This window comes from Pelobates fuscus, chromosome 8, assembly GCF_036172605.1.
Source record: "Pelobates fuscus isolate aPelFus1 chromosome 8, aPelFus1.pri, whole genome shotgun sequence".
Taxonomy (NCBI): Eukaryota; Metazoa; Chordata; class Amphibia; order Anura; family Pelobatidae; genus Pelobates; species Pelobates fuscus.
Window position 1 is genome coordinate 37062306 of NC_086324.1, and position 27032 is coordinate 37089337.

Genomic DNA, 27032 nt, shown 5'->3' on the forward strand with positions numbered 1-27032 from the left:
CAGCTACCATGCAATTGTCTTTAGCTATAGTGCTTCTATATTTGAAAGTAAATTCTAGAATGTTTGAGCCGCGTGCAAATTGACACACTCACTTTCAATAATGTATAGATTTGTTATAATTGTATGCGACACTTCAACGAGAGCGTCAAATAACTAGTGTTACCTATTTTTTTAAAATAAAGTTCAACTACTTTGAATGTAGGAAAAAAATAAATCTTAAAATGCAAATTACACAGACCAACTATACAGCAGAGTCTCATGCAAGAAAGTGGGTCAAACTTGAAAAACTGAGGTAAATTAAAAACGGAAAAAAAATAAAGAAAAAAAATTTAAATGCTAAAAAGCCAGGAATCTTTATGAACTTGCTTGCGTTGTCTCATGATTCCTGCTTTTTTATTATTAGAATTTTTTTTTTTTTAATTAGCAGCATGAGAGGCAAACGACAAGGCTTGATGCTCAAAAGATGTGACTTGGACTTCAATGGAGCCAAAAAAATCAGCCTGCGTGTTTAACCTAGCTCTCACCTGGAATGACTGAAATTGTTTTCAATGCTCGGAGAACTCTGAATGTTCTCAGTGCTGAGACATTGCCCAGGTCCACAAACTCTGTCACATATCTGCAATAGGGGAGTTCACACACAAACACAATGACAGACACAAAGAAACAGTTGGATGTACAAGGGGCCTAACACCTAACATCAATTACCACCTACCTGGAATTACAGAAATAGTTTTCAAAGCTCTTAATACTCTGAAAGTTCGAAGAGCTGAAACATTGCCTAGGTTTACAAATTCTGTTACATACCTGTAGGATTAAACCAGAGTTATTCAGGAATTAAGAGTATTTAATTCAATCAATGTTCTTGTATAAAGAACATTTTGGTGATATTGGTTTGATACGTGCAAATCTACAGCTCAGAAGGAAGATGTGCGAAAAGTTCTGGGAGAAATCAAAACTGTATTTGAATATGATGTTAGACTAGCACAGACTGAAAACCATGGCTAAAATAAATTTCTATTCTGGATGTAGAAGTTATTTGACTTTCAAGAGGTGGGATTTAGGTGCAAAGGTGACATCCACTGTAGGGAGATACAAAAACTACTTACAGTTGAATGAAAATTTAGGGCCATAATGTTTGGAAATCCTTTCTTAAAAAGTATTGCATATACATAGAGTGTTCCAGCAAATGTTAGAGAGACTGTTTGCTGGAACACCCCATGTATATATACAGTGAAAGAGTTCTAAAAGGCTTAAAATAGACATCCAACTATCCTTGCCAGACTAGATGATTATGTTGCTTTTTTGGTTTTTTTTTTAGAGCTGTTTAAACATTTGTAAATTTTATTTACGATATATTAACTTTGCAGAATCTGTTTGCGTTTCATATTTCTGTTCCTATGAGACATTCTATAAAATTCTGTTTTGTTCATAAGCGAAAGTACAAAAGTGAAGAGGTCTTCTGAAGCATACAGTGTCAGGAGCTGAAGATGAGTTCATTATGAACCCCAGAAGGGCTTCTCCTCTGGATCTCAGGTGAACATGCCATTTTGGGGGTATTTGCAATTTATCTAGGCCCCAACAGGGACAAAACCCCATTACGTAATTGTCAAACTGGGAAGTAAAACAAAAGTTGTAATCAATGGAGATGTTTGCCTTAAGCATGATGAATTAAGTTACTATAAATCTAAAATGATCACCATCGTTAGTTTTATATTTTAAGGAAAAGTGTTGTGATATTAAATTATTTCCTCTTCCATTGTATTTACGTGTTCATAGAAATATTTATCTCACTTTTATATAGAAAATAAACACAGCGATAATGGAAGTTGCCATGTAGGTTAGCAATGCAAAATGGGAGAAAACCCACACATATAACATATTTTTTTTGCTATGTAGTTGGACCTAATCCAAGTACAAGTACATTTTTATACACTCTATATACACTTTATACTTGCTGAGTGTACACATGTATATATTTGGGGTGGTTATAAAATATTTCTCCATATTCACTAATCCCCATATCTACATTCTGTAAGAGACTTAGGGCTCAATTTAACATGGTTGGAAAAGTTATTTACATTATATAATATCTTTGGATAATATTTTAAAATTATGTTATAGTATCAAAAATATATTAAAGTTTTTATATAATATTTTAAATATTGATATATTTTTCTAGATACGATATATAATTTATATTTTAATTTAAAAAAAACATTTAAAAGCCTATCCAAAAATATTTAATAGTTTGAACATGTATCCAACAATATTAAATTGAGGCCCCACAAATTAATTTTATGAAATCATTGAAAATAAAAACAATTGAGCCTTTAAGCATATTAATAGGAAGTATTTTATGTTAAATTTTTGAGAATATCAAGAATTGAGCCTTTAAGCATATTCATCTAAAATAATTTCTTTCCAGTCTATGTAACACCCAGAAGACATTGAACCAGGAACCTTCACAAAGGTAAGTGCACTGATTTGTTAATGGGACACTCTAAACCACTACAACGGGGCTCATTATTTATTTGATTAATAAACTTCACTACAAATTGCCTGTGAGACCAATCCCTTCTTTTATTAACATGACCCAAATTAACTGTGTACGATTTTTTATTATTGCTGGTAATTAACGCTTTCTTTTTGATTATAGGAAATTTTAATAAAAGGAAAAATATGGCCCTGAAATAATACTTTTTAAGACCCCCGATCTCTTTTTCTCATTATATCTGAAATTTTCGCACACTTCAGTTCTGTAAAACTCCAGCTGTAGTTTTCCGTATTCTTTATTCTGGTTGTATTTGTTTAACTCTTAAGCAAATTTAATGACTAATTTTTATTAGAATGATTAGAGCTAAAAAATTTGGACCTCTAAAATGATCTAAAGCTCTTTAAATATTGACTGTAAATATTTTTTTGTTTTATTTCTGGCTGCTTTGCATGACAAAAAAATTAATCTACCTTTAGCTGGTTGAGACAATTCTACAACTTTGAATATGACTGTATAGCTTTACATAAGCAAATAATTACATTTAAATATTTAAATATATATATATTGGAATTTGCAGGCTATTCATATATGTAGAATCAATTATTAAAAAATTAAAATTTGCTAGTGGCATATTACTTACTATTAAGTCATGGTATGAATAGGGTTTCTATCGCATTAGCAATGTTTGAAAATTCTAATACAAAACTTCTCTCTTTCCATTAGCACAGCCACAGTAATGGTTTCTTCAGATGTGACAGAACAAATTTTTGATGCCTTTCTTGGTACAATTGGCAAGTTAAGTAATAACTGCTTAGTTATGAAGAGATCCCACTTACTTCTCAGAAAACTTGGAAATGTCAGACTTGATAGCGACATGCAAAGAAGTAGCAAGTTGGTTTTGAATTAAACCTAGATTAATGGGCAATTTGTCATATCAATTGGCAATTGGACACTCTAAAATCTGAATAGACAAAAGTATATTTAAAGGTACGCTCTTAGCAACATAACTACTACAGCCAATTTTTACTATTTTTTATTTGTGTAGTGAGTCTTTGAGTGGTATCCCTTCAATTATTGGCATTACAGTTTTGCTACTATAAAAAGATAACTGTCTCTCTCTGCACCTAGAGGTGGCTACCTCTGCTGTTGCCAAGATATTATGGAATTTCCCTTTCTGATTATTCCTGTAAATTTGGGTGTTCATGGTAAGTAGTTTTGATGTCGCCTCTCAGTCCATCATTGCTGTCCAATTTTGAACATATAAGTATAATGTGAGGTTCCTCATCATCTCAGCAACAGCAGAGAGTGTGGGCTTTTTGTACCAGGAGTGACCCAATTTCTGGCAATCCACTTGAAATTAGAGGATCTGCATTCAAAGGCCCTTTGTACCATAACAACTAAAAGTGCTGATGGTGTTGAGTGTTGCCCTTCAAAAGTTATTCAACAGGAGGCTTGGACCCACTTGGTATTAAGTAAATAGACTGAAGTTGTAGACTCCAAAATGAAATATGGGGGAATGTGCAGCCACTGTATTAAGCAATATAAATTATGCAGTTGAGGGGGCTTAGTACATAACTACACATTATTAATTTGTTAAAAATAGTTTAGTAAAATACTTACGCCATAACAATTACACTAAAATCGAGCCAGTTCCATGGGTCTCGCAGGAAGGTAAAGTGTTCTAAACAAAAACCTCTTGCAAGAATTTTTATTAGCGATTCAAATGTGTAAATTCCAGTGAATGTGTACCTGTTAAGAAGAATCACAAACAAGCATCATTTATCAGTTCCTTAATCTTCTGTGATTTTCTGTACATATTATATAGCTTCGGAACATGGCATGATTTTGGTTTGACGCAAAATTGTAAATTGTAATTGCGACTGCTTAACCCCTTAAGGACCAAACTTCTGGAATAAAAGGGAATCATGACATGTCAAACGTCATGTGTCCTTAAGGGGTTAAAAGTAAAATTTTCAAAAGCATTTATTCAGTTGAGATTTGTGGCCAAAGAGTAAATTCCTTAATGTAAAGTACAATTTCACTAATGCTTTACCAGCTCCCCTGATGCTTTGCCATACTTAAAAGGACACTCCAGGCACCCATAGACATATAATTTCACAGAATTAAACAATGTGAAACTGCAGGAAGCACCCCTAGTGGATGTCTGGTAGACAGCCAATAGAATGAGTCCTAACAATGCAATGTAAACATTGCCGTTTCTCTAAAATTGTTTTAGATTGCAGGGTTAAAGGAACAGGGACACTGCACCCAGACCACTTCAATAAGATGAAGTGGGTTGGCTGCCTATAATGTCCCTTTAATAGATTATGGAGCAAATGCAAAAAAAAAAAAAAAAAAAAAGGATGCAAGATAAATAAATGTTTTATACAAAAAAAAAAAAGAAATCTCCAATTTCAATGTCTGCCTGTAGCTTTTGAAACTTCTATAGTCTAACAACATTTATTTTCTGAATAAACATATACATAATAATGACATGAGTAATTTGTGATATTTACACGAATGGACCCATGCAGTATTTCTGATATAATTATTCACACACTGAACAGTTAATATTGCCATTTTAACACAAATAAATAACAGAAATAAACAATTATTAAAATTACATGCAACCTGTATTATCAAAAGAGTTTTAGATTGTGGCCTTCAGCCTTCAGCATTGAGTGAGTCTGGTGTTCCCTACATCTGTCTGCCACTCTCCCTAATCCCGCCCTGTGTCTGTGAATTTTGTATCAGAAGAATTTTAAATGAATCACTTTAACTGCTTGCTTAATGTACTGTGCTTCCACAAAATTGCCATTTGCCATTGAAGTGGCTTTGAAGGGCAACAAACTTTATTGAATCACACACCACACATTTCCTCACAGTTGCCTCGTGAAATGACAGAGTGCGGAAAGCCAGTTAAATTAAACGGACAAAAGCACTTACAGAATTCTCTAGGGAATCTCCTCTTGATATATCACTAAGCAACTGGTGTAATTATCTGGCAGTGTACAATGCTTGAAGGCTTTAGAAGCACTCTTGTTAAGACTATGGAAGCAATACAGAAACATACATGTCTTTCAAACCAGAAGAAGAGTATAGAATTAACATACTTACTCTACATTCTTTGCCCAATCGGGAGGATTGCTCATGGTCATGAACACGCAATTGGTCAAAATAGTGCACATAATGAGCATGCTGAATAATGTATATTGTAGTTAAGGAAAATATACATACAGAACTTTTTACACCTTAATGTATCAGAGTAACTCACAAGAACAGCATGAATCCATGCGCAGGCGCTGGCAGTTAAATAGTTACTATATTGCTATTTTATTTAATCCATGCACATTTCTAATAAACAGTTATTTTATTTTGTCTATATTATTATTATTATTATTATTGCGGTTTATATAGCGCCAACAGATTCCGTAGCGCTTTATACTTTAATTGAGTATCTAATTTAATGTAAATCCCCTGCTCTCAATGTGTGATGCCATAGAATATTTCACCCGTAAAGTACTGCGTAACATGTACATAAAAACATAGTAAAGTACACTTGTTTGAAAATGTGTAAAAAAATTCAGGTGGCATTAAGTGCATTAAACTAATTAATTTCTTGAATCCAATACAGTTGTAATGATCCAAACACACTACACTCCAGGCAAATCCATTCCCTTGAGACTTGGAGCCTAGACATACCCTAGGGCAGGTTTATTGTCCTCTTTTTCAAATGTCTATGTCTCTTTGGACAGTTTTGGGTGGGCTTGGGTGGGCCTATTATATTTTTTAAATCTGACTAAACACCTTGTTATCACTGGAACAAAGGTGTGTATTTGGCATCTCTGTTTTTTTTTTTAATCATGTTTTTGGGGTGCATTAAACAATATTATCTGACTTCCGTAGATGTGGATGGCATAATACCTGTTTACGTAGCTGAAAAAGGTTAAACTGTAGGTTGTTAAATCTCATCTTAAAGAAATCAATACACTTCTGAAATATCTTGAACTATGCTTTTAGATGTCAGTCAGTGTAGGAGTTAGACCTTCTACTTTTTAATATTGGCTAATAATCCTTCAGTAGAAACCCTGAGATTGGTCCTAATCTCTGTCTTAATCTCTGTCTAATCACAAGATTTTTCTGAAGATCTATGTTGAAGCTAATCAGGATTATATGTAATTAGCAGCTAAACAACCACACGATAACTACTCTTAATTCTAACTTGGACCTGGGAAAGCTGGCTGGCAGTAAATAGGTTAATTTATTGATATTTGGATTCTTTAAACAAGTGATATTCAGGAAATACGTAGAACAGTCTGATACTCATACAAAAATGTGAGGATTTATTGACTAAACAGTGGGTTGTGGAGAGATGACAAATGCCATGCATAATTTAATGGTTCTACATTGACAGTCAGCACACAAGAACTCAATGGGGTTAATTCCTAAAACCTAGAATTGTTTAGAATAGACAATGGATCTGCAAATTGTACACAAAAGCAGAGATATTCTCCAGTTCAGCTATCTTCTCAATTTAGTGAATAAAACTCATTGTCAGTCAATAATGTTCATTTCAAAGATATTTTGCTTTGCAAAGCTGGTAAAGAGAACCTTTTCAGCATTTATCTAAAAGACAGGAAGGAGTTCTTCAAAGAGGACAATAATCTCCAGTGACATATTGTATGTAAGTGATATGCTTTTCTATTATATAGTACCAACTGTATAACAGTGACCTCTGGTCCATTGTGTGACATTAGTTCCCTGTAGGAGTTATATTTTGATTGCTAGCAAACTTATATCTTTTCACAATATCAGGCTTTATCATGGTTTAGGAAAATATTATTTTAAAAATATTGCATTAACAGTGGCACATATTTATTAGACATATTTAACTATGTTTTAAATGACTTTGTAAAGTCATGCTGCTTTACAATGATACAGACAGAAGGAGTGACATTACATGGGTGTAATGTTTAAGTTTTACAGTGATTTAACATGTTACCTGGGTCCCCCAGGTGACAAGGCTGCATTCGGTCTCCTCCTTCAGGTGAAGCTGGATGACCGATCAAGGACTGTGCTCATTAGCTGAGAGTGTTCTGCTGACAGAAGTGGGCAATGTGGTAGTACATGCCAGGTAAGTTTTCAAACCATATGACAATTGTATTACTAATTAAATTTGGATGGTGCCAGGGCACGCATAGCACATTAGCCACTATAACAGGTTTTAATGGTTATGTTGCTTGGAGTGTTCTGTTAAAGGGACACTATAGTCACCATAACAACTACAGCTTATTGAATTTGTTCTGGTGAGTAGAATCATTACCTTCAGGCTTTTTGCTGTAAACACTGTCTTTTCAGAGAAAAATGCAGTGTTTACATTACAGCCTAGTGATAACTTCACTGGCCACTCCTCAGATGGCTGTTAGAGATCCTTCCTGGGTCATGGCTGCCTAAAATGCATCCACACATTCAGTGTCTCCTCCCTCTGCATGCAGACACTGAACTTTCCTCATAGAGATTCATTGATTCAATTCATCTCTATGAGGAGATGCTGATTGTCCAGGGCTATGTTTGAATCATGCTGGCTCTGCCCCTGATCTGCCTCTTTGTCAGTCTCAGCCAATCCTATGGCGAAGCATTGTGATTGGATCGGGCTACCACTTCTGATGATGTCAGCAGACTGCTTGTTTTTCTGAGTCAAACATCATGCAGAGTTACAGCTTCAGGCTTGAATACAGTAAGATTTTACTATATTTATGGAGACATGAGTGGCCCAGGGGGGCTAGATGGTGTTTTTAACACTATAGGGTCAGGAATACATGTTTGTGTTCCTGACCCTATAGTGATCCTTTAAGAATAAAGCATGGTCTACTTAGAAAAGAATGGAACTGTTATGTGATGTTGATAATTAACTGATACTAAAAAGTATTTAGAGCAACCAATAGAAAAATTTATTGGTTTCCAGGGTGATTGCTCACTGGTGAAAGCTATGTATCTGAGGAAGTTCCTAAAGCAGAAGAAACACGTTGGATGACTAGTGGTGATTCTGAATTACTAAACCTGCTGTTTTAAACTTGAATGTAAGTCTAATAAATTGTTTTAAAATGGCATTGCCTATTTGCACTACAATTCCATTTTTTTCTTTTGAGTGGATGACCACCTTATACCAGTGTGAACCTTGGTGATTTAGGCAAGAATATATTTAACCCTTTGGGGAAATTCTATACAAGGCATTATTACAACTTCTAAATTGTGAGTGGTCAATTGGAACACACATTTCTGGCGTTTTATAAACACAGTTAAACGCTATGTTGTTTTGCATTCTGTTTTTTTTAGCAGAATATTTCGCTACTTTTGTATATACAAGATTTAGCACTGCTATTTATACATAACCCACTGTAAGTATATTTTGCATCCTTGAACACAGCAATATTCTGAAATAGAACGCTCTCTGGCCACATAATGGTACTTTATACTTATAGATTGCACTATATCAAATCTTTCACTCTTTCAAAATTCTGAACATATTTAGAATACTCATTGATAGGATACATCTATCTCTGTTCTGAAGCTTGACAGGTCTCATCAGCCCAGACTGCATAGGAGCACATTTGACTAGTAATGCCAGTTTATCCTGCTAATCTGTGTCATAGCTTACAAATCTTGGGTCCCCAGCAAATTTCTGCCACACAGCCAACTTCTGTGCAGCTATTTATTATATCATTTTAACCTGGGCACATCCCTTTCATAAGGTGTTTACGATGGGAATAATTAGCTTTAAAATGTCAAATCTGCACTTGGGGATTACACGGCCTCAGATGATCACTGTGCATGGCCTATGTTAATGAAATAAAATGAACACGTGCTGGGAAGAAGATATTATTTTTGAACCAAAAGAAGTGTGATACTTCAAGTTTTCTAGTTAAACGGAATAGAAATGCTTATTTTTTTCCGGGGAGAACTTCTGTGAGGCTGCTCAGAAATATTGTGGAATTATGTTTCTTCCCTTCAGTAAGCAAATGGACGTAGTGTAATAGGGATTGGTGCTAGAGGAAGTACAGATCTTCATTTGTTTTCTGCTAACCTACCAGTAATGTGATATTCTCCAACTATCCCTTGTGGCTGGACAGATGTTAGGGGATCCCATTTTACAGTGTCATATTCTTACAAAATATATATTATTTAACACTTTAGGTTCCGTCTTAAGCACCAGTGGACCTACATTTAGGGGATTTTACAGTTGTTTCAGGGGTAATGTCAATGAAACGTGTCCCCTTAAAGGACCACTACAGGCACCCAGACTACTTCAGCTCAATAAAGTGGTCTGGGTGCCAGGTCCCTCTAGTTTTACTCCTGCAGCTGTAAACATGGCAGTTTCAGAGAAACTGCTATGTTTCACTGAGGGTTAATCAGTGAGACAGCCACTAGAGATCGCTTCCGTGATTCTCACTGTGAAAATCACAGTGAGAAGACGCTGTTGTACATAGGAAAGCATTGAGTAATGGTTTCCTATGGGCGGTTTGAATGCGTGCATGGCTCTTGTCGCGCATGCGCATTCGGATCTGACATCGGCAGGGGGAGGAGAGGTCACCAGCACCGAGGAAACCCGGCCCTGGAGAAAGGTAAGTGGCTAAATGGGGTTTTAACCCCTTCAGCCCTCGGGAGGGGAGCCCTGAGGGTGGGGTGGGGGGGGGGGGGAGGACGACGACGACCTAATAACCCTATTGTGCCAGGAAAACAAGTTCCTTTAATGATACTTGTGAAATTATTAAAAGTACCATAGTAACTTTGTATCCACTCTGAGATCTGCAAGTGGATTATAACTGCCTCACTTTGTAAAATCACAGCATTTACAGTCACGGTAAAAAGAAAGTACGCCCTCTTTGAATTATATGGTTTTGCATATAAAGAGATAAAAACAATCATTCCTTAGCAGGTCTTAAAATTAGGTAAATACAACCTCAGATGAACAACAACAAATTACATATTGCACCATGTCAAAAATGGAGAAGACAAATGTGTGAAAAACAAAGTACACCATTACTGCTTCCATGGGGATTCAGAGGTTAAGTAGCAGACAGGTGCTGCTAATTAAATGCCCTTTATTAATTAATCATGACCCAGTGTGACCACTTCTAGAAAAGCCGAGGTTTTAGCAGTTTGCTGGTCTGCAGAATTTTGGTGTGTTTTAATGCAATGCCAAGGAAGAAAGACACCATCAATTATCCCAGAGAAGCAATTGTTGCTGCTTATCAAACTAGGAAGGGTTATAAGGCCATTTCCAAACAAGTCCATCATTCTACAATCAGAAATATTATTTAAAAGTAAAAAAACATTTAATACATTTGACAATATTCCCAGGAATGTATGTCCCAGCAAATTCACCCCAAAGGTAAGACCATGCAATGCTCAAAGAAATCTTAGATCTTAGACTCTACAGGTCTCAGTTAGTATGTTAAAGTAAAATAAGTACGGTTTGTTTGAAAGCGTTGTCAGGAAAAAGGCGCTTCTCTCTTAAAAGAAAATGGCAGCATGGCTTAGGTTTGCAAAGTTGCATTTGAACAAACCACAGGACTTCTGGAACAATTGTCTTTTGGACAGATAAGAGATGTTTAGCCATAATGTGCCACGTTTGGCAAAAAACAAACACACTATATCAGCACAAACACCTTTTACTAACTGTCAAGCAGGGTGGTGGAGAGGTAATAATTTGGGCTTGTTTTGCAGCCACATAACCAGGGAACCTTGCAGCCATTGAGTCGACCATGAACTCATCTGTCTTATAAAGTATTTTAGAGTCAAATGTGAGGCCATCTGACCGATAGCTAAAACTTGGCCTATTGTCGGTCATGCAACAGGACAATGATCTCAAACACACCAGCAAATTTAAAACAGAATGGCTGAAAAAGAAAAGAATCAAGGTGTTGCAATGGTCCGGCCAAAGTCCAGACCTCAACTTGATTGAAATTCCATGGCGAGACCTTAAGAGAGCTGTGCCACAAACAAATGCCAGCAAACCCTTAATGAACTGAAGTAACTTTGTAAAAAAGAGTGGGCCAAAAGTCCTCTACAATGGTGTGAGAGACTAATAAAGTTATACACAAAACGATTACTTCAAGTTATTGGTGCTAAAGGTGTTTCTACAAGCAACTGAATCATAACGTGTACTTAGTTTTTCACACATGGCTTCTCCATTTTTGTTAAATAAATCATGACACGGTGTAATATGTCATGTGTTGTTGTTCATCTGAGGTTGTATTTACCTACTTTTAAGACCTACTAAGGAACAGCTGATTGTTATCATATCCTGATATGTAAAACTATAGAATTCAAAGAGGGTGCTCTCTCTTTTTCCATGACTGTAAAAGACAGAGCAACAGAGAAATAGAGAAATACCCTTAATCCAAGAACAGGATCATTATTGCTTTAAATTAAACGGTTTATTCACAATCAAGGTTATTCCATGAATTGGCAGTGGAACATATGAATCTGAAAAATGTGGAGTTAGAATATTGTTCTATTTTCAATATTTTGCCTCAAAATGTTCAATCTCTGTGTCAGTACTCCATAATTCCAATGTTAATGAAGAACCCTGAGAATGTGTTTTAAAGGGAACTCTTTGCACGCTATCAGAAATAATGACAACGCACTCATTTGGCAGGATATACAGACTCCAAAAATAGATCACTTTAATACACTGAATTCTTTGCAAATTGGTACCTCTGAAGAACAGAAGATTACCCTACCCTACATTAGGGCTGTATTTAAACATGAAAATGTATTTTACAAATGTGATTAATAGCTTTTGTTTCACATCTATCTTGCTAACCATCTAAAGATGTTAGATAACTGCCATATCTCCAGAGAGGCACAGGATGTTGAGACTCACAGTTTCAACAGCATCTAAAGAATGATAGTACTTGGATCAAAGCAGTTGATACCAACTCAGGCCTCAAGGCACACACATGGTATAGCATTTGTCAGTATTCCAATGACAAACCTCTCAAGTGTCCATAGTTAAGAGAGACAGTCCTTATTTTCGTCCCAAATCACGCTGTCCCTCTTTTCTAGGAGCTCGATATTGTTGGTTCGTTTGAGTCTATAATAGAGCTCCACAGCAATAATAATTACAGTAATGTGTCTTTAAATTACAATTCATTTGTTAAGAAACCAGTCTGTGTAAATAAGATACACAACAAGTCTTGTTCTAAATTAAATTTAGTTACATTGATTGTTATTAGTAAGTCACCTACCATTGCTCAGAACAGCTCCACCACTGGCCACATCCCCACTAACACCACTAAAATTATAGTGTCCCTTTTTGTCCATTTGAAATGTTGGGAGGTTGGAACAGGATTTGGAACAGGAATTGCCTAAATCCTGGACTATTTGATTCACTTGAAGATTCATTGAGGATTCGGTTGGGAACCACTTCTGGGCATCCATTTAATAAGCATTCCAAATGATTCAATACTGTTAGAAAACTTTAAAAATGATTTATCTACATGACTCCCTTTTAACGTCTATGGTAGTTTTTGCAGATGAATCATTCGGAGAGTTTTTCAACAGCATTGAATCATTTGGAAAGGTAATAAAACGTATAAACAATATATTACAGTTAAACAGGATTCAATGTTAGTAACACATTGTAAAGGATATGAATGTACCAAAACCTTAATAGCTACTTTTCTAACAGGATTGAAAGGGGTTAAAATGTACAAGGCAGATGTGGCACTGAAACGGAAGATTGCCTTCCCTCTGTTCAATACTATAAAAGTCTGAAAGAAAAAAAAAAAAAAAAAAGAGAATTAGACAACAATAGTAATTAGAAATACCATAACTATATGCCTGTTTAACACTTTTCTTCCTTCAATTTATAATGCTTTGTACTCTGTTTGATTTATTAGCTAAACATGGAATTGCAATGAAGTGAAAACAGTGAAGTGAAGGGACACTATAGTCACCAAAACAACGTTAGCTTAATGAAGCGGTTTTGGTGTATAGATCATGCCTCTGCAGTCTCATTGCTCAATTCTTTGCCATTTAGCAATAAATCATTGTTTATGCAGCCCTAGTCACACCTCCTTGCATGTGACTTATGCAGCTTTCCTAAACACTTCATGTAAAGAGTCATCTAATGTTTGTACTTCCTTTCTTGCAAATTCTGTTTATTCAGAATGTCCTATCTCCTGCTCTGTTAAGAACTTGCTAGACCCTGCTACACTTTTAAAGTAAGTTACATCTGATTAAATAGGAAACCATTTTGTCATGCAGGATGTGTTAGTCACAGCCAGGGGAGGTGTGGCTAGGCCTGCATGGACAGAAACACAAGTGATTTAATTCCTAGACTGCAGAGAATTAACAAGTCAGACTGTAGGGGCATGATCTATACACCAAAACTGCTTCATTAAAGGGACACTATAGTCACCAGAACAACTACAGCTTATTGCATTTGTTCTAGTGAGTAGAATTGTTACCTTCAGGCTTTTTGCTGTAAACACTGTCTTTTCAGAGAAAATGCAATGTTTACATTACAGCCTAGTGATAACGTCACTGGCCGCTCCTCAGATGGCTGTTACAGATCCTTCCTGGGTCCAAACATTCAGTGTCTCCTCCCTCTGCATGCAGACACTGAACTTTCCTCATAGAGATTCATTGATTCAATTCATCTCTATGAGGAGATGCTGATTGGCCAGGACTGTGTTTGAATCATGCTGGCTCTGCCCCTGATCTGCCTCTTTGTCAGTCTCAGCCAATCCTATGGGGAAGCACTGTGACTGGATCAGGCCACCACTTTTGATGATGTCAGCAGACAGCTTGTTTTTCTGAGTCAAACAACATGCAGAGTTACAGCTTCATGCTTGAATACAGTAAGATTTTGCTATATTTATGGAGGCATGAGGGGCCTGGGGGGTGGGGGCTAGATGGTGGTTTTAACACTATAGGGTCAGGAATACATGTTTGTGTTCCTGACCCTATAGTGATCCTTTAAGCTAAAGTTGTTTTGATGACTATAGTGTCCCTTTAATAACTGTGTGGAGAATTTTACAAAGTCATTACCTTTTAAATTACATTTGCAATGTACAGGGTTATTAATTGAAGTGGGAATAGTCAGGCATTCTAATTGAATTTCAAATCTAAAAGCAAATAGCTGCACTGAAAAAAAATCCAAATCAACTATGTTTCCAGTTTTGCAACTCTACTTTTAAATTTGAAATTCACTTTGAATTCCTCACAGTTCTAACTTTAGTAAATAAGCTTGTTAGTTTTCAACTCATTGCAATTTGGCATTCTGTGAATAAAGAGGTATCATCCACAAATGCTACAAAAATCCATTACTTATCAACGAGGTGTGACGATAACAATTATTAAATGGTGTTAAACACTTTAAAACTATACTATGGGTGCATTACCAATAACTGCAAAAATAATTCCAAGTTTTAGACCAAAAAATGTAAATAGATTCCCTGTCTCAGCAATTTTTCTAGCTAGTTTTTTTTTTTTTTTTGCCATTCCCCAGTTTCCATTTTATTAAGTACTCCCTGTGTACAATGTTGTGTTCTGTTACAAAGAATGGATTGATTCCAACGTGTAATGCCCATTTAATGTTTGTTATTGATTGTTTCTTGGTCTTCTCGGACTTGCAATCATTTGCTAGGCACAACATGGAAGCCAGTGCAAGGGTTCGACCTGCTTCGAACTGTTTAACTGATCCTGAGCTCCAGTTACCATTATTTAATGCCCGGCAGGGTTATTTGTATTACCGTAAATTCTCAATTTAGCAAAGTGAATTGAAAGTGAATATTACATTTAGGTCATTATGGCCAATATAGAACATTTCTCCAAGTAAATTCTGTGTTCAGTTTGGTTATTTTGTCCTTACATTTGAAAATCACTTTGAATTCCCTGCAATTCTCAATTTACTGCATAACCCTGACAGATTTTCATCACATCTTACCTTCTGATGTTATAGCATGCTAATTTGCCACTACTCTATCTAAACCGAGTCTCCATACCTCCTTAGTGGCCTTTATCAATTCCGGTAATCCCCCAATTATTATCAAAACCCCAGTGGCTACAAACTCGTGAGCTCAACCATATGTTGACAATGGCCTTTGAAATAAAGACTCTACTGAGTATCTATCTCTATAGTTGACCTGCCACGTTTGGAATTCGGCATATATGAGATCGGGAGAGGCAGGAGGGTGTTTATGTAACTTTGCCTTGTTGGGGACCCTGAGGACTATATGAAGCTTGAGTCTGCTGGTTTGACTGGATTAATAAACTACACTAATACAGCAGTCAGCATATGGATGTATGAACAGAAGGACTCTCCCCATTCTGTGAAATTACATGCAAAATATATGCATTGGGGATTGCCGCTAAGATACTTCTCATTTAACAAGAGACAAAGTCGTTTGATTAAACCACCTGTGCCAAAACAGTTATATCCTTTACAACCTGGCTTGCTGGGCTACCCCAAGGAACACTTAGAAGAAGAACAACCAGAAATTACTCTTCTGGAGAATCCTCTCTAGAATATGTGTTCAACTCTATGTCTGCACAAATGAAGACACAAACAGCTCATCGATTCTCAAAGGAAATAATTATCCTTTTCCTCATTTTGTTATTTTAAGAGTTGATACCTTGAACACACAACTATGTCTTCTGTTGTTTGATAGAGGAACTGAGACATGATTAGTTTATTATTTAATGACTTTTTTTTGCTCTGAATTTTGTAAGACAGTGGCTAAAACGCAATAGTTATCACTGCTTTTTAACTACTGTGATCGGGGATCATGACAAGTAAAGTACCCATTCACACTACGTGGGAACACCCATGAGAACTGCATAAAATCCAAGAGTAGAGATTTTCAGAGGATGTTTTGATTTTTTTTTTTTATTGAAATGTTTTAGTTTATGATGCATGGGAAATCAAAAAAGGGAGTTCACATACATCCTATGTGGTAGCTGAAGTGGTAGAAGTTAACACAGTAAGGAAGTTAAGCATGCGTGGGCTAGGCATAAGGCTATCCTAACTATAAGATAATGCCAGGGACTAATGAAAGTATTTAGAAAATTGGGCAGACTAGATGGGCCGAATGGTTCTTATCTGCCGTCACATTCTAGGTTTCTATGTTTATCCTCAATAAGATGGACAGTGGGTCAACGATGTCCAATCAGATTATAAGTGAGAATTCTGGATACAAAATCTTGATCCTAATAGTATGAATGGCTGACTTCTAACAACATAAAAATTGTTCTCTTTTAGGAGGGGTGTTGCAATCAGGGGTAAAACTGGGCAGGGAGTGGAAAGAGGTAAATTGCAATAACTAAACCTGGAGACTAGACTGCTCTGGAAACCTGTCAACAAGCTGTCGACTCTGGAATCTCTGTAGACAACACGTCATATTTACAGGAATGAAATTCAGAAGTGTCTCATTCTACTAACAGTCTCTCTGTACACTTGTTCTAAAGTATTTTGTTTAGTTCACTTGAAAATGTTACAATTTGTCACCTAACAGTAAAATATTACACAGTCTTCAGACTAACACATCTGTATGTGCAAAATATAGTTTTTAAAGGTGAACCTTACTTTCTTATTCATGTAATAGGGATCTAGGTCCTCCAATGGTGTTGACACCATTCCTGGTGGGATGTCGCCATATATAAATGGCAGACTTTTGCCTGCTTCCAAGTCACTGCTCGGTTTTGGGCCATTATCATCGTCGTCATCCCTCTGTTCTTGTTTGGGTTTCTTAGCTTTTTCCTCTGCAATGCGTTGCTCGATAGCCTCAAGAGATTCCCTGGTGAAATAGTGGAAGCTGTCAGGTCCTGGTGGTACAAGTCGTGCCTGTGCCATCTTTTCATCCTGCAACTTTGAATTCACTGCTTAGCACCTTTCATAATGGAAGTCTAAAAAGAGAGGAAGGAAGATAACAATATTGAAGTAATTGCATTTTCTCTTCTTTTTTTAAATCATTTTTGTTTCACTTTGGATGGATGAGAAGCAGAATTTTGAAATAAAAATAATATAAATTATGATATGCTCTACTTTCTATTATTCGTGGGGTTTCAATAACAAACACTATTCTAAAAGGTACAAATAAATGAACTGGGTCAGTCTCAAAATATAGGTTTAAGAATTGGGCACTATTATGCCATAACATGAAAGCTCACACCTTTAGTCAATTTAGAATGTTATAAAGCAAAAACTGAAAGAACTACTCCCCTTTCAGAGTATTATATAGATTAGATGTCGGCAACCTATAGTACAGACATAAAACACCACAGACATCCCAGACACAAACATATACCTACAGCCCACACGTATGCACACAAATACATATAAACAACCTCACACTACTCATGGGTTGCTTTCACAAAGCATCTGTCACACCCACAGATAACGCAAGCCGAATTCTTCAACATACATAAATGTTACTTATAAAGAGAGACAGCACCGTAAAGTACTTCAGAGTTTTACTTTGGCCCAGCACCGCCAAATATTGACTACCCCCAAAATAAATAAAAATTTGAAAAGTATTAATATCTCTCCCTTCCCTCAACTGTATACATTTTGACTTTTCCTGTCAGAGACACACGGAGTCCCTAAGCTTAAAAGTTGTCACATAAACATGTATCTTAAACAAATTACCAGACCACAGGCCATAGACAATATCATCGTTGGGTACTATCCCAAAACTCCTGACAGTATGTTCCTTTTTAATGTACATTTTCTACCTTTTCGTTTTGCTATTTGTGTTTATGTATTATCATTATACAACAAATATGTGTAATGTAATGTATTCTGTAAAGTGCATATATCTGTTGATCCATCCTTAAATAAAGAATGAAAAATAATATGCATATTATAATAATATAGATGTGTGTGATATATTAAGTTGCATTTTTAGCTATCCATGAGAGTACTCAGCTACCACAGCTGTGAATGCCCACAATAAATTGTGACAAAATCATAGATGTTGTACCACGAAATCTTTTACCGTGCACTAATAACTTAATTCATGTTTTTCGAATTCGAAAAACATGAATTAAGTTATTAGTGCACGGTAAAAGATTTCGTGGTACAACATCTATGATTTTGTCACAATTTATTGTGGGCATTCACAGCTGTGGTAGCTGAGTACTCTCATGGATAGCTAAAAATGCAACTTAATATATCACACACATCTATATTAAAACAAGTTAAAAACAAAACACAACAGAATGAGAGTAAGCAATAGAAAAAAACACATTATGTTAAAAAAAATATTTCTAAATAAACATTATCTCGCCTGTTTTAAACATTCAGGACAATTAGCAATTCAAGTTCCAATGTTTAAGTTAAAATAGCCAAATCTGAACAAATCTGGTAACACGTTTGTAAGTCTCCATCAAGGTGGAAGTGTTTAACAACCACTATCAGCAGGAGACTGCAATGAGGTTGAAAGCCTATGAAACAGATTTAGTGTGCATGCAAAATTATGTTGGTACCCCACTCACATGTTCTGGGGTTTTGAACCATCTCACGCTGTTTTGGTTTTGCATAGAAATTGCTTAGTAAAAACTTTAAGTTAAAGTGAAGTAAAATAAAACTTCAAACTCCTTAAGCATTTTAGCTTGGTGGAGGTATTTAAGGGTTTTAAGAGAACGCAGCACTTTTATGAAACCTTTGGGTTGTCCCTCCCAGCTGGCCAGGGGGCTCTCTTTCTCACTTGCATTCTGTCCTAGTGCAAGGCGATTGTGAGGGCTTCTATGAAAAGCATTGCAGACTAGCACAGAGACTGCTGTGCGTGCACCCTGTGCCAGGAGATTGCCAGTGCTGATTATTTCTCAGAAGCAAGAGACCATCTCATTGCTGGATTGCAAGCACGTTAATGCTTTTTTTTTAGAAAAACTGGGTGAGGACAGTCATTTAACCCCTTAAGGACACATGACGTGTGTGACACGTCATGATTCCCTTTTATTCCAGAAGTTTGGTCCTTAAGGGGTTAAATAGGATTTTAAACTCTGCAACATTATAAATAGCGCTGCAGTTGTCCTTTAAAGGGACACTATAGGCATCCAGACCACTTCATGTCATTGAAGTTGTCTGGGTGCATTGTCCCTGTCCCCCTTAGTCCTGCAATGGTAAACGTTGCAGTTTTAGAGAAAATGCAATGTTTACATTGCAGTACTAAGATTGCCTCTACTAGACAACCACTAGAGGCACTTCATGGAGTTTTGCAAAGTTTGACTCCGTTAGATGATGCTAGATGTCCTCTCGCTAGAGGCAATGATTTTCTATAGGGAAGGCCTAATGCGCTCACAGTGCTTTCCATGCATGCAGATTAGGTCCCCCCATCAGATGACATCGAAGGCAGCGGAAGTGAATAAAGGGTTATGTAACATGTTACAACACGGGAGGTGTGTGTGTGTGGCGGGGGGGGATAGGGGGGTGAGGGGGAGTACAGGGACTGAGGAGGCTGAGGAACACAAAAAACAAAGCAGTAAAACATTGATTGTTTCTGTAATAATTTATGTAAGATGTATACCCTCTCAGGTTTTGTAGGAAATTATTAAATAAGCTGCTATATTACATATAAAGAGCTTCTAATATTGAACTTGAATCTTTCTATTGAAACAAAAAAGCTTCACAAAGGAACGGCTCAGTGACTTCCTATGGCATAAAAAAACACAACAAAAAACATTAGGCAAATATTTAAAAATACAGAGAACACACTTCACATTGCTATAGTGAAACCAGATTCCAACATTGGACCCATTCCAAAAGTCCCGATCCCGATAAATCAATTAGTTAAGTTAGATTTCAAATATATAAAAAAAATTTAAGAGTTGTAACGAAAAACACAAAAACACAAAAAATGTTATTATTTTAACACCCTTGTGACATGACACATGGAAATCCGACACTAAAATCGAATGCGTGCTCCAGATAGCAAACTCGCTGTTGCTGCACAGATTCACAGGTTGCTGCCCTGCAGCAGTTTCTATCATGCATATACTAATGCACCTCACTGCTCAGTCTTGAAGCTTTAATTCAGTCTTGGACCAGATAGCCCCCTTCTCCCCCCTACAGAGTTAGGAAACCCTGGCAGGCAAAGTGATGCTAACTACTATCCCCACAATGCTGAATGACACTCATAAAAATATTAGTCAACCGCGTCTATACTGATGATACTTTAAACACTTGAATTTATTTACGAACTCTCAACATATGGAAAAATGACAGAGGTGTAGCATATTTAGGCCAAAATAAATGAAGTGAAAAAAATTCTTTACCTCGACAATCTTTCTGGCTCAGGCATTTTGACCTGAATTCTCCAATTCCTTTATAAATTTTCCAAAAAAATCATAGTTTACAGAATTGACCCTCTGCCTTCTATATGTCACTGTGCTGGAAAACTAATCATAAGCCAATAGCAGTTAGCTGATACTAATGGGAGTTGCACTGCATTCTGTAGGATTCATTTTTTCATTAGTTGTCCACCAGCAAGAATTTGTAAGTCTTCATTGTGGACTTGCCACACTACGAGTTAGAAACATAGAATGTGACGGCAGATTAGAACCATTCGGCCCATCTAGTCTTCCCAGTTTTCTAAATACTTTCATTAGTCTCTTATATCTACGACAGCCTTATGCCTATCACATGCATGCTTAAACTCCTTCGCTGTGTTAACCTCTACCTCTTCAGCTGGAAGGCTATTCCATGCATTCACTACCCTCTCAGTAAAGTAATTCTTCCTGATATTTTTAACCTTTGCCCATCCAATTTAAGACTCTCTCCACTTGTTGTGGTTGTTTTTCTTCCCTTCTTTTAAACATACTCTCCTCCTTTATAGAAACATAGAATGTATAGCTATTTAATAAATGCCAAATTATAGGGAATGACTTCTAAATTGCCAAATCTTGGCAAAAATATTTGCTCTGAAAAATACTCCAACTCAGCTCTACTCACAATTTACCTGTTTTACAGTGTTAACCACTTAAGTAATAATTCAAAGTGAATTTCAAATTTAAGGATTTTCCAATCTGAAAACAATCATCTCAGTCAGCTAGTTTGGCTACACTGGCATTACATTTTAAATTCACTTTCAATTCTCAATTGGATACAATGTAGAGATTTACTCACCAAACTATAAAATGCAGTAAAATAAAGACTATATTGTCAAATTTAAAATAGGGTAAAAAATCCTCTACTCCCCAGTGTGGCATTTTGTTTTATAGACACAGCTATTTCAGCTTTATATTTTTCAATTTAGACCATACATACTTAACTCACAAGAACACGCTTTTTAGTACACAGTACATTACTCTCCTATGCATCTAAAATAATTTACTGTTATCAACTGAAAGACGTGGAGATGTTTGTTCACTGTGATGTTATACAACTTATTGCGTGAGACTCTTCGATGTAAACCAACTTTCATGCACTGTCCTACAGCGTGTTGAAGTGATGATCATCCAGGAAAAAACATGGTAGGTCTGGGAATATTAAATTTGGATTTCAAACAGGAAATGTTTATAAAGAAGAGCAATTTTGACTGAGAGGAACAATTTGTACTTACATTTGTATATACTTTCATTTACTTTCGCTAATACCAATTTTGTGTATATACTCATGCACAGAATTGCATTCATTGGTTGAGAGCAGTAATGAAGGGTCGTGGGATTGCAGGGTCAGGGTACTCCTGGCATCACATTTTGCATTTTTCCATTGAGGTATATCTAAAAACAGTTTGCAAAAGTTGCAGTTCTCTTGTCTGCTGCCTTTGCACTCCCTCCCCTTCTAACCCCGCCCAGACTTTCTGTGGCTGTCCAATCACATACTTCCCAATGCAACTCAATGCATTGCAAATCAGATGCTCTGAGCTTCTGCTGCTCCACTGAGCTAACCAAACCAGGAAGTAACAGGGCCGGTTGTCTGCTTGAAAGCCAGGAGGGTGTAACCAGTATAATTTATAAAAGTGTCAATTTCTATTGAAATCTGCACATTTTGCAAAAAAAAAAAAAAAAGGACACACTCTTCACACATAAAGCTTTTCAGCAAACTAAAGTGCTTTAGGAGCCTGCAGTGTCACTTTAAGTACTAGATTTGTATTGTATTCGGTGCATCATATTCTAACATTAGGCAGCAAAGGGTTAAATCATAATTTGAGCTCTATTCTTACTACAGTCATTTGCTGGTGGGTTCTTTGTGATAAAGTATCCCTTGCCCACACAAAAGGAGATTACATCCACTTTCTTCCACTTCAAATGATTTGTCTGCTCACCAATGCAGAAAATTAAACTGTCGTTTTGGGTTGCCATAAGTTATGTCCCTTAAAAAGAGGCATAAAACGAGGTAAAATACAGGGAAATTATGCTGTACATTCCTGGATTATCATTTTCAGATGACAAAGGCCATTGTATCCATTGTGCGATTAGTAACTTTCATAATGACAGCCAGCAATTCCCTCTCTTGTTGTCTCTTTTTCCTATCTGCTTTTTTTTTTTTTAACCCAATCTCTCCTCTACGCTCTTCTAATGATATTCTTATCAAATGCTGTGAACTGACTTTACTGGACTGCAACTCTGATTATCCGGCTAAAGTTTTAAGTAAAAAGGAAGAAAATGAAACACTTTGAGGCAATTTCTAATTGTGCAGAAAATAAATAAAAATATTGACTACAATGTGGCCATCAATTTTCTCCTTGGATCAACAAGCTGTTAAAACTCCAAGTATTATCAATTATAGTCCTGAATGTCTTGCTTTTCCAACAATTATTCCATTATCTATTATACCGTATATGATAAAGCAACCTCTCAAGGCACAGAGTTCAATATCTTAAGTGCTCTAACTGTGAAAAACCTTTTCATTGCTGTAGGTGAAATCTCCATGTATCATGTTGCACTGGAAGTCATCCTTTGCACAGTAGTCTTAAAGAAAAGGTGGAAGGTTGAGTGAGTAGAACGTTGTATTTACAGCTAGATACTTTTTATGCTCCTGCTATGTTCATATTCAGTAATTGAGTTTGTCAGATTACCGTTGGATAGTTTCTTCTTCCAAAGTATCGTCCAAGATATTTTGGGGGTTTAAAATCCCCTTTAGAAATACTGTAAGGATTTTATGTCATCTTGATTTACCCTAAAAATGAATAAGCTCAGTGAGAGCCTATCGGCATTGATTGGAGCTTGCAAGGTGGGTCCAGGCTAATATGCTAATAGTATAGGCAACCAACCTCTTGAGTTAGTGACTACAGATATGTAACACTATTAAATGAACACTAAAGGGGCAGGGATACAAACATATATTCCTGAACCTATTGTGTTAAATCTCTCTCCCCCAATGCACCCTTAAATACAGTAAAAACACACATTTGTTCAAGCGAAGCACAGGTCGACATTATCAGAATTGATGATGACAGCCAATCCAATGCTTTCCCATAGGAAAGTATTTGATTGTGTGAGAGCATCAATTCTGATAATCTCAGCCAAGCAGGATGGGTCGGAGAGGAGGTAAACAAATCAATGCATCTCTATGAAGAATGGTCAGTGCCTCCATGCAGAGCGTGGAGACGCTGAATGTCAGTGCTGCACGTTGAGCAGCACTGACTCAGGTAGCACCTCTACTAGCCATCTGAGTAACTGCCACTGGAGGTGTCCCAATGCAGCAATGTAAACACTGCATTCTATCTGAAAAGGCAGTGTTTTTACATGAAAAAGCCTGCAGGGACTGACTATACTCACCAGAAAACTATATTAATCTGTCTATAGTGTTCCTTTAAGCTTTTTGTCTATTCTCAATGTCTGACAATATTTTTGACTGCCAAAATGTTTAAGCATAACACAAAGTTATTTTCTTATTTATGATTAATAAAATGGATCATGGATTGTGATACTTCATTTTTAAATGTTGCTACTTTTTTTAAAAAAAATAAACAAACCTTTCACAGAATTTCTCAGAATGCCTCTATACTGTCCCATGGTTCTCTGTCAAACCTTTGTTCTGCAGATTAACAAAAATCAATGGACTCCAAGGCATCCCTCTGGGCTGGCAACTTGATTGCATACTGCAGCAAGTTATACTTCCATATGATCATTATCACGCTTGACCAAGTTTGAATGAGATTGATTGACTGAGCATTTTAGCTGATGCATTCAACCAATGAATGCTTACGTGGCAGAATGTATACTGTCGTAGTGGTTATGGTGCATAAAGTGCCCTTTTAAGGAGGCAGTACATTTTGTTTTTCACTTATTTTTTACCAGATGACACAAGAATCATAAAACAATTTAAAATGGCATTCTATGCATTTTCAACAGGTTGTTGAGATATCAGAGAATAATCTGAATCATTTTTCAAAGTGTAACTTCTGTAGTAACTATGTTTATGTCTTTACTCAAATACAACCAATCTGCTTTAACTCTTTCAGTTCCAGATCTGTGACAATAATGTTACAGAAAGTTAGAACTGATTGAAGAGCTACATTGCCCAAATTGTATTAATTGGGCAAATAACCTTTTTTTTTTTTTTTTTAAATATGGGTAAATACATTTGGCCAGTCATCTTTATGATGCATTTTGTGCCTTTAGCGAGCAGAGAGAAGGGATTTCACAGACTGCTGAATAGTAGCCGTTTATAAACATTTCGCCTAAGGCTTTACTTTGCTCGCTATTACAGGACTTTTTCTAAATCACTGTAGCACATAATTAGCAATAGAAAATCACTTGGGCATTTATGCAAATACAGCCCTGTTGCATACATAATAAAACAATGTTGGACACTGTACAAAAACGGCAGATATAAGTAAGATATCCATCCCACCGTGCATAAGAAAGCAACATTTTTTTTAATTATCTACCAGGAATTAATCATTGATATTGCATGTCTTTATCAAGCATTAGTGATGTCCCGAACAGTTAGCCGGGAACCGTTTGCCAGCGAACATAGCGTGTTCGGTCCACCCCCTATTCGTCATCATTGAGTAAACTTTGACCCTGTACCTCACAGTCAGCAGACACATTCCAGCCAATCAGCAGCAGACCCTCCCTCTCAGACCCTCCCACCTCCATGACGAATAGGGGGCGGACCGAACATTGCGCGTGTTCGCGACCGCGAACACGCTATGTTCGCCAGCGAACGGTTCCTGGGGAACTGTTCGGGACATCACTATCAAGCATGTTTTGATATAAAGACGTTAATATTTCCAAACTCAGTAGTATTCATTTTATTAACTTAGGAAGACAAAAGCCTTAGATGATGCTGTAGGGATGGACCATTCAAATTCAAGGAATACAGGTGAAAAATCAATGCAAACATCATTGACAAACGTATGTTTATTGCCTCCTGTACCTACTCATAACTGACACTTGCAATCCTAGACCTGGTATAGTGATAGTAACACTGCCTTTTTTCCATGTAGAACTTTCTGTGAAATCTATATCGCAAAAAAAATTTAAAACAGTTAATATAATTCAAAGCGGAACAGAAGGGCGCGCCTGAGAGGTAGGGTCACAGGTGACTTGACTGGGTGAAAAAAGGGTCTGGTCCCCATTAGATCACTCTGAAAAGGTGTTGAAATTCACCTTTTCTATCATGTCGCGCCAGTCTCACCACGGCTGGCTCCACCTTCATGACTGAGATCATCAAACTTAAAAGAGTTTTTAGTGTTCCTTTGGGTCTGGGTTGAGGACCACTGAGATAGAAAGGATCATCCTAGAGCAGAATAAATATTATGGAAACATTATGGAACGTTCTAAAAAATTAATGATGCGTGCATTCCAGTCCTCCTGGGACACATGGAGTGTGATCATACCAGGAACAATGCTCCGTCAGGAAGAATGACTCAGATAAAATATAAAAGTTTTGGTTTGCCAGCCAGTTTAAGGTCAGTCAATGAGAGTTAAGAATACAGATTATGTTTCGGTTTCACAGATCACCCAGGAAGAGTGCAAGGAAAAAAGCCAGAGGGTCATCAGTTTCAACTGAACTGAAAATGTATATCAGAGATTTAACCCAGGAAAAATAGTTCAGCAGCAAAATATTTTTTCTTCAATTATTTCTGCAATGCTGTTTTTATGAGCATCATTCAATTTATTAAATGAGAGAAGTGGAAATAACATGGAACTATAGGAATAACCTAGAAGCAGTGCAGTAATCCCAGAGTACAGCTGCTGTTGCTACACTCAGCTCACTATTATAAATAATTGACAAGATTTTCCAGGCAAATGGACAAGTAATCACCAGTGTCAGTCCTTATTTTATGTGCCTGACAACCTCTTGCTGTTTGATTTACATTTAGCACTTACAGATACGATTGTGACATGTAGGACACCATCTTTCAAGGAAGACTCTTTATCGTCATTATGGAATATTTTTGAATCAGTCATTTTAGCTTTTCATATTTTTTTCTTAAGATACACGCTATTTATATTTTAAGGTTGATTAAAATAATACAGAAACTATATGTGTAAAAAAAAAATGGGTGGATTTTATTTGGGTTAAATTTATGGGTTCAAAACCTAAACGAAAACTTGACTACTCTTACAATTA

At 36.5% G+C, this 27032-nt stretch overlaps 1 protein-coding gene across 1 annotated transcript in view; it reads right to left on the bottom strand.

The window, feature by feature from the left end:
* The window catches only part of LOC134571440 (sodium channel protein type 2 subunit alpha-like), a 154856-nt gene that overhangs the window by 62002 nt on the left and 65822 nt on the right, over nucleotides 1-27032 (bottom strand). Inside the window, exons 2-6 of the mRNA XM_063429692.1 lie at nucleotides 17091-17410; nucleotides 13152-13272; nucleotides 5612-5699; nucleotides 4115-4243; nucleotides 713-804 (exon numbers count right to left, since the gene is read on the bottom strand). Coding sequence (XP_063285762.1) covers nucleotides 713-804; nucleotides 4115-4243; nucleotides 5612-5699; nucleotides 13152-13272; nucleotides 17091-17357 — 697 coding nt within the window. The 5' untranslated portion in view covers nucleotides 17358-17410. The remainder of the gene's footprint in view (nucleotides 1-712; nucleotides 805-4114; nucleotides 4244-5611; nucleotides 5700-13151; nucleotides 13273-17090; nucleotides 17411-27032) is intronic.